The sequence below is a fragment of the Pecten maximus genome, chromosome 17, assembly GCF_902652985.1.
Source record: "Pecten maximus chromosome 17, xPecMax1.1, whole genome shotgun sequence".
NCBI lineage: Eukaryota > Metazoa > Mollusca > Bivalvia > Pectinida > Pectinidae > Pecten > Pecten maximus.
In genome coordinates, this window is record NC_047031.1 from 19,082,320 (window position 1) to 19,092,376 (window position 10,057).

At 35.8% G+C, this 10,057-nt stretch overlaps 1 protein-coding gene across 1 annotated transcript; it reads left to right on the forward strand.

The window, feature by feature from the left end:
* The first annotated feature begins 610 nt into the window (after positions 1-610).
* LOC117315193 (zinc finger protein 239-like) lies at positions 611-1,561 on the forward strand. Its single transcript, XM_033869338.1, has one exon. It carries the CDS (start codon positions 611-613, stop codon positions 1,559-1,561), a length of 951 nt encoding a protein of 316 aa, XP_033725229.1.
* The last annotated feature ends 8,496 nt before the right edge of the window (positions 1,562-10,057 follow it).

Below are 10,057 nucleotides of genomic sequence, written 5' to 3' on the forward strand. Positions count from 1 at the left end.
AAGCAAGGTCAATAACTCGATCGGCATAGATAAACCACATAATTTCAGGAAAATTGTAATTGTAGACAAACCATCGAAGATTACAGCTGGTTATTGTCTCAATCGACAGACACATGTTTTTCCTTTAATTTTGTATATGATTCACTATATACGAAGCCATAGAACTATCACTATACTTCACAAAACATCGGGAAATAGTCAGATTTCATTTAGTCGGACCACAGGTCCTAGCCTCCTCTGACAAAACATCCAATATATAATCTATTGGATGTATTGACACACGAGGCTAGGACCTTTGGTTGAGCCTCTCATATCTTCATGCTTTGATATCTAATGACCAGGTTTCCCCTTCTTTCATTTAGACTATTTTCCTGATGATATACTTACTTTTAAAACAGTTAATACCACAGTTGTAATCTCATTTCCGTTAGGTACGGTCATTATATCAGTATATTCATTTGAAAGTAGAATGGATGTTTATACAATTTTGGACTTTCTTCGGTTTTACGTTTATTGCTATAATATTGGTCGTTATGGTTGTATTGGATATATCTAAAATGACTGTCTATTTTCAGTGAGTACTGGATCGTCTTGCCGACAGTCCAGAAGTATGCCTGCCAATCTCGGTATCCGTGCGATCTCCGCTACTCCGGGAACCGTTGCGAAATTCACTACCTTGTTCAGGGCAGAAATTCCTCTTAGATTCGAAACAGGTATTGCAACTGATTGGGGAGAAACAGAATTTCATTCTAGCAGTACTGAAATGACACACGAAAATATGAAATCATCAAGAAAAAAAATATTCGCATGTCACATTTGCGGTAAGGGCTATAGACGAGAAGATAACTTAACGAGTCACTTTCGTATTCATTCGGGTGAAACACCACATAAGTGTGACGAATGTGGCGAGGCATTCAGTCTCAAGTCAACTCTGGTCACACATCGCAAAAAACATGTTGGCGAGAAATCACATAAATGTGAGACTTGTGGTCTCGAATTCGACTTAACGGTCGATTTAAAGAGACACCAAAAGAAACACAGAGGGGATAAACCTCACATATGTGATTTCTGTGGTAAAGGGTTCCGCGTGACAGGGAATTTACGATCCCACCTAAGGACGCATACAGGCGAGAAACCTCATAAATGTGATATCTGTGGCAAAGGCTTCAATGAAACCGGTAACCTTCGTCAGCACCTGATGACTCATAGAAATGCTGGGGAGAAGTCATGCATCTGTGATGTCTGTGGTAAAGGATTTGATCAGCCATCATATCTTGGGAAGCATCTTAGAATTCATTCCGGGGAAAAGCAATTCAAATGTGAGGTATGCGGGAAAGCCTTCAACAAAAAGTTTAACCTTCAAACACACAACAAGACTCATACGGGAGAGAAACCACACAAATGTTACGTTTGTGGCAAGGGGTTTGGTCTCGCTGCAAGTATGAGACGGCATCTTCTTATGCATACGGGAGAAAAACCGCACATGTGTTTTATCTGTGGGAAAAGTTACCAACAGAAGGAAAGTCTTCAGCAACACCACAAGAAAGTACACAATACATAGCAGGGTTCAAAGTATATATCTTTACCAGGTGGCCTATTTGACTACCAAGTCATAAAATCTAGGCGCAAATTAGAAATATTTGTCGCCTGGCCTAGTTGTCATAAATTTGAAGAAAAAAAACCACTTTTAATTATTAAGATCAATATAACATCTCTGTAACTTATTTGATTGTGAACATCATTTTAGCATTGACTGCAGACTTTGAAAGATTAACCAAATTGCAAATTTTCACTATTTTTTAATGTGCATGTAGGCGCCTTATAGGTCAAACTGGTTGCCAATGGTGAATTTAAGGCGCCATGGCCACTGAAATAGGCGCCACTTTGAGCCCTGCATAGGTCTATGTGTCAGTATAACATATCCCTGTGTGCTTAAAAAACATGCAGAATTATATACACAATACATAAATTCCTGTGTATACAGAATATAATCAGAATTATACACAATACAAAGATTTTTGAGTGCAAAGGATACAATACGATTTATACATCTTCCTCGACTCTCTAGGTGTTACGCTCACTTCCGCTCCCTGCTCCCGTGGGATGTGTCATGGAAAATTGAAGACTCAGGTCACCATCACCTTGTAGATTAAACAAGAAGACTACTTTAATGGTAATCAAACGATTCTCTAGGCTACCATACCGTTAAATTAATTGCGTGGCTTGAACTTAGTTGTCGCTTCTCTGTGATCTTCAAAAGAAATGCTTCAGCGATTGGTCATGTTTTGTTTAATGATACCAATCAAATGACTAGTTGTGCCTTCGAATGTACTAAGACACATTCCATGGATGCATAGAACCAAAGTGAAAGTGACTTCTACAGTAACGAGGATGTGATGTCAATACGTGATAATTATGTAGTTCATACTAATCTTGGGTACATAATATGTATGAACATTAATGATATTATCTCTCTGACTTACAAATCTCATCTTGTTTGGAAATAATTTCCCCAATGGTACCTAATCACAGACAACAGGTATCCAATCACTGGTATGTATAATGCTAGCGAACCAATCAAAGTATATATGGCTGACGACAGATTAAGAGTATACGGGGAGAGTTTGGACTTACTGCAAGTCTTGTCTCTGTGTACAAATTCCCTGTGATCATGAAGGGGTACTGATGTCAATCACTTGTCAATCTCCCAACTTAAAGAGTTCTTATATCTTCTTTTACACTCCTTATCATCTATCTGCTGTAGATGTGTGCTTTAATTTTACCGTTACCGGTATAATATTCATATAATGTGGTGCAGTAAGTAATTAGAAAGATTATATTGTTGTTAATTCCATAGAAGTCATAGAGGATATCTAACAGTGTCTTCAGTAATACCAAATATATTTCACGAGTGGGGCTAATATTTTGATATCAAAATATTAGCCGCACGAGTGAAATATATTTGGTATTACTGAAGACACTGTTAGATATTCTATTTATTACATTTTTATCAACGAAAACCCTACCCCGTATGCTAACTAGGCCTACAGCGATAATTTGTAAACAAAAAATGTAGTTTCCCCTGTCCAGGTGCTGACATATATGTCGGGCTTTCTGATTGGTCAATTATTTTGGTATTTTCTAATCATTAATTTGATATAATAAATTTTAAAAGTTAATTTGTTCGTTTTAAAAAGGAATGACCTTCATTGTTGAAAGGGAAATAACTTTAAACTGATGCGTTATTTTACTGAAAAGCACAGCGATACTTGTACTTGTTTGCCTACAAACTGTTATCACATACATACAATATATATGCTGTTCATTAAAAAAGTAAAAAGCTGTATCTATTGTTTGAAATAGTATTTTACATACTAGTGTTTATTTCCTAAGAAATAAAATCTAATTATCTGGAAATGTTCTTGTTAATTTAACATTGTATCTCTGGTTCATGCCTACATATTATAGCATTGTACTCAATATACCTACAACATAATATAGATATTTCGCCTCCTGATCCGCACACTGTTGATAAAAACTGTCATTACTAGGCCAAACAAGATGGCGGTCATATAGGCGTGTTTACCACGTTGACTGTATTCAGCTTTCGAAAGGCTAAATCAGTGTATGTAAATATAATAAACCACAATAAGGTCTTAATACAAAGTGTGCAGGTACAGTGTTTTTGGCTGCACAAGGTAGGAAGTATTATTATCTAGCTATATGTTGTAAGACATCAACATGATCGTTGATAGAATGAGACGTTGACTTCGTCATATTTTACACACGCTGTTAACATATTTAATAAACATTGGGCAAAAGAGATCTAATGTATAAACGAAGAATGTGGCACTCTTAGGACAGGAGAAAAGGGGCCCATTGAATAGAGACAATACAGCAAAAACAAAAATTCCTTATAATCCTTTTTTCTTTTTAAAGAATGACAGGATTTGGTCCACCTGCAGTTAGAGCCATTGTTGGGAAAGACAGTTCAAAAGAAGGAAAATTTTGAAGTATAACTTAAATTTGTGTATTTTGCCATAATTACTGAAATATCCCGGCGAGCGATGCAGGCCTTCTGTGCCTCTTGTTTAAGGTATCAATTGGGCGCCTTTTAACTTACACTGTCAGCGTTGAAATATATGTTAAAGTATATGGAAATATTCTATCAGATCAGCATAATATGAACGGATCAATAATTAACATTTATACTGTTATTTTACAGAATTGAAAATTTAGATCTTTCAAATTTTCACCGAAATTAAATAATGATACATTAATTAGCGTATACATGCATAATAATCATATTAAAACACAAACAATACTTTAAATAGTTCAGCATAAATGTGTAAAATCTGGACAAATTACTTTAGTCATTTGAGAAATGGTAGGGATGTAAATAGTTATACCTGGAATACTCTATACAAATGATGGTGGATCAGCTTTCAAGTTAGTTGGTTATCATTTCCATATATTTTCATAATATATTTAAGAATGAAGATCACAGTTCAATATCAATTGGATATTAAGAGTAAACACCGAATATTTTATAATATCAATTATACCTCGTCATATCGAAGTCATTGGGGTCATAAAAAACCTTCAAGATATCCAGAATATTCTAGGTAATATTTCTAACTAACAGAATTGAGTGTTAACTTTGAGTTAAGCAGACTCCCCGAGTTTTCAGAGTTCGAGAAAACGAAGTTTGACTTGCTTAACTGTACCGTACAACATTTTTCTATTTCCTGTGAGACGAGAAATCGAAAGTGGGGAAATTTGACACCCAGACGTGAGATTTAAGGGACATTCCATGTACAGCACAAGGACGTTTGACTTGCACTTTTGTGTGGCCGTATTGAAACGGTCTTAAAGAGGCTTGCCCGCAGAGAGATCAGAAAAATTGGCTAATAGAAAAAGATTTTTTACACATGACAGATTGTTGGAATTGTTGAGTTTTTCATTTTATTTTCCTTATAAAACGCTGAAAAGTGATATTAAAACCTCATTTTTAAATATTATTTATTTAATCGCAACCCGCAATAAGTCTAATTTGATTGACACATCAAAGAAACAAGCACGTGCACAGTGCCGCACAGTGATAACTTCAAAGGCAGCGGCGATTTACAAAGAAGATTTGCCGTTATATTCCATACATTTCCCTCTCAGGTTGAGTTTTAAAACGTCTTTTAAATACATATGCTGTAATTGTTTTCAAGAAATAAAGTCGGAAAGCCTCTAATTTTGTCACATAGAAACGTGTACTGAAGTTTATTTAGTGATCGCCTCATTCGGAGATGTGCCGTTTACCGGTCTGTCTGCGGGTAAGCCTCTTTAAATACCCTATCACAGACGACACACTTTTGGCCATCAGTCTAACTGCTGTAGATAAAAAAATAGTAATAAATATATTTGCACAAAGTGCAGGATATTTCAATGGGTATACTTGACCCGAGGATAGATTTACAAGTATCTCGCCAAGGAGTCATCAACTTCCGTAACTCATTATTTGCATAAGAAAATTCCGTGTCACAAGACATGTGTATTATTAGGCATATTTAAATCCAACTGTTTATTTGCTTTCGTATACAAAAACACTATACCGTTATGACCATACTTCCTTTCAACTGTCTAATGATTTAAGGAAATGTTGAAATACATTGATCACATACTGAAAACGTGGAAATTTACGCGAGGGGTCCTTTCGATCGCGAAAATTTATCCCACGCCTATTGTTTTGATATCAATTAGCGTAATCTCAAACTACAGGTACATAGTTTGCATGGTTTAATCCTGTTTCTCCCAAAACTGAAAATCTAGGTGGTTTTTTTTTGGGAGAAACAGGATTTGTTTACACAGGAGTCTAATTATTAAGTAAACACAGAAGGTCATTATCTCTCTCATTCATTTATTGCAAAATCCAGGTAAATACAGGTAAATACAGGTAAATACAGGTAAATATGAGTATATGGATAAATCTATTATTTTATTTATTTGTCAACTGATACATTCAGTAATAGACACCTTAATTTACCTGTACAGGTAACAGGAACGTTGATTTACCTGTACAGGTAGAAGTTAACTTAACTGTTAAAACAACACTCTCCCTATATTGTTTACATAGGTTTTTGGGAGAAACAGGATATATATTTTTCAGTTTTGGGAGAAACAGGATGACACCGTTTGCATATCGAAATCATGAAATTAATCTAGTTAAAATAAATAAGACTTGTAATTTCCTTTAAGATACTCTACAATACACTGCAATACAAGATCTAACATTACCCGCATTACAAGTCTAGTTTGAATTAGTTTGTTGTTAAAGTCAATGGTTGGTAAAGTCAGGTTTCACTGCACATCTTAAGCATTTTTTGACATGTTTTGTGCATAAGACAATCTTTTCACACATTTGCTCTTTATGCAACATAAACGATTACAACTTGTACATGAGAAAGAAATTTCTCCCACCTTTCACTGATTTGTCTCCCGTTTTGAGTGTACAAGATTTCTCTGTCTTTTTTAGCGCGTGCAATCTGTCATACCCTAGGGTGTGACAGATTGCACGCGCTCACTTTCTTCACCGGAAGTACTACCGGAACTACTTTGTTTGTTTACATTACGTCGTCTGCTACGTCAACAAACAAATTGTGTACACAATAATACAGGTCTACAAAGCGATCTCGGAGATATTTCAAACAAGTGACACTGTTACGGTTGGTGGAAATGGTAGGAAGGGCAAAATTGTTGGCACTTTTCGTCCTATTTTTTATATTCATACGCCCATGTGTACTTGTTTACAAACAGACGGAGATCGCCGATGGGAAAACACATAAAGAAAAGAGGTGGGAGAAAAATAATCATTCCCTACCTTGAGGGTGTAACAAAGAAATCTCAACCTTCGGGGGAGATTCTTGAATGTCCAAACCCTCGGCAAGCCTCGGGTTGGACATTCAAGAATCTCCCCCTCAGGTTGAGATTTCTCTGTCACACCCTCAAGGTAGGGAAAGATTCTATTAATCACCACACAGGTTTACGACAGCGCCATGATCGCTTGTTGATGCAGTGATCATGACAACTCCTACAACAACATGGACGATGCAGGCCTAACCTTGCCAGATGTTTGTGACAGAATAAAGAATGAAGAAGTAGATGTAAGCCTGTGATAATTTCATCGACGATAGACTAGCTATTGTGCGAAACACAATATGTAGTCATTATCTACAGCAAGAGGCCCAGGGTCATGATATTGGGACAAAAACTGAAAAGTGTGTTTATTTGAATGACCTTTACCTACGTTCAAGTATGTCTTTCAAAACTCAAGTGACTGTTCAGAACATCGTTTCAATCCACCGAAAATGGGGTCCGATAAAATTCCAAACATTTTTCACGTGTAGGTTCACCTGGGTCCCTGGTTGTGTCACTTGAATTTAGATTTCTGATCAGAATAAAATGGCCGACGGGCGGCCATTTTGAAATTTGATAATGGAAGTTTGTTATCACTACTTCTTGAAAAGTACTGGAGATATATTCCTCAAACTTCATGTGTAGGATCCCCGTGGTCCCTTGTTGTGCAATTGAATTTAGATTTATGATCAGAAAAACAAAATTACCGACAGGCGTCCATCTTGAATTTTGAGAATGGGAGTTCGTTATTGCTATTCCTTGAAAAGCACACGAGGGATGTTTGTCAGATTTCACAAAAAGGTTCCACTTGTTCATGGTATCAACTCAAGGTTAGGGGAGAGGACGTAGGCCTTCCTCACAGGGACGAACTTTCAACTAAAGGCCAAAAGTGAGACAGTGTCAAAGACATTAGGAAGAATACGGTTGCTAGAAAGAAAAGAAAAGATGAGGTCCCTATGATAATTTTGTTGAACCTGGCGCCCTACTTTCCATACACGATGCTGTGAAATTAGTTATGAAACATGTAATCTGTGTATTTACATGCATTATGCTTCAACAAAGTAACAGATTGCCAGCCTACACAACTGTTACCTACATAGGATACGTATACTTATCACAATGACTGTATGTATTTATGTATGTATGAATGTCAATCAACAAGAACAGTAGTTTCACTACATTTAAGCATTTTTGAGAGTGGGATGACTGGTTTGTCCGTTGTCAGTGTAATGTAACCACGTGGGGGTATCCTGCTGAGTGTTTTCGGCAGTATGCTTCATATCAGTGAGGTAGCACTTTAAAGACGTATCAGTTCCGCGTTGTCACAAGCAGACAAACACGAATATACCGCAGCCTCTAAAAACACAAATATATACGCTACACTTATACATCACGATACAGGATAGGTTGTCATATGATTATAGCTGTTGATAGGACGTTAACCAAAACCCTATCAAAGCTTTTCTCCTGCATATCAACAGATGTCATGGCCATTACAGCACTGGTAATAACTTTTCTCGTTTTTATTTTATATTGTGACTTTAAAATGTTTAATAAAACATGTACAATAGATAGCAGGTCGCTCCTGGATATATATATAACTTGAATACAGAGAATACAGAGTATGTAGCTTAGCTATAACTAATAGGTGAATAATACATGAAAACAGTTTTTCATAGATAACAGCATGGTTCTCTAAATATGTAATTGAGCAAACTTTATTATTATATAGTCTTTCTAGTAAACCCTATAGTTTCCTTCTTGATCTTATGAAAAGAAATTCCTTGTTTAGGCAATAGAGGGACTGCCCTCATAGGGTTAATGATGTTTGTATAAAGTTATTTGAATCAAATTTGGGGCGTGGCATTCTTTGTGAAAGGAGAATTAAAGGCATGGATTACTGTATATTATCTACGTTCCAAAAAGTAGAGTGATGTAATTCAATAGAAAATATTGGTGAATATAGTTGAATCGTCTTTAGAACCAGACAGCTATTTATTAGTAAATGAAAAGTGTTGATTTCCGTGCATGGAGAGGTTGTCTTAGAAGGGGGAAATATTTGCAGTATAACTTGCATGTAAATGAAGTGATTTGTGGACATGACAGCTATATCCAGGAGAGCGATGCTGGCCAACTGTCCCCAAGTTTGATTGGCTAACAGTCATTAAAAGCTGGACCAATAGGACTTATTTCAACGAATTCAGTCACATGACTGGTAACTTTCGACAGCGCCACATGATTGGACGGAGGCTTCTTTATAAGACGATATTTATTCAAATAAAACAGATCTTTGTACCACAGCTTTAACACACAACAACCTGCTGAGGCTGTTCTCTACGGGACTCTCACTGGTAGGTCTTCTTAACATAACCAAACAGTGCATAATTGTTTAAAAATATATGCATGTCTTTTATATTATATAGCTAAACGATTATGGTTTACTAATGTAAATAGGTGTATTATGTAAGTTAAGGAGTAAATGAATATTAAAATAAACAATGTCTGTTAAAGAAAATTTTTGAATGATTTTTGTGTTAAAGACCTAATCAAGCATAAATGTGGTATCAGAGGCAGAAGTATTAAACGTGAACTAGGATATTAACCTTCCGAAACTATAATCAAATATTTCACCAGGTCTCGTATAATCCGTTTTAGTTTTACTTGTAACATGTTCACAAGTACGAGATCCTTATTATCCACGAAATACACGTAAAGTTGAGTCCGAAATTAATTTTGCGTAAGGTGTTTTTACGTGTAACTGGATTTATCGTATCGGTTTACATATGTTTATATCGTAACATAAGACTTCACATTTACTGCAAAACAAATATTTATTTAGTGAACATATATCGGTCGAAACGTTATCTTAATTATGTAATAGGTCCTATATAGGATATCAGATATATGATACACTGTATGTGGTACCTTGTAGAATATGTAAAAAGCATGTATATATTTTATTAGATAACAGATACACCACCGTCCTTACGTTCTTTTCCACTTAGCAGACATTATTTTGAAATTCGGTAGATACGATTACAATGCATGTACTGCGTTTTTTCCTTTATATTATCATAATGATTTTAATTCTTTACTCTGTGAATAGTCGACACGGGTATTGATTGTCTACAACTCGTTACTAGCAACATTTTTT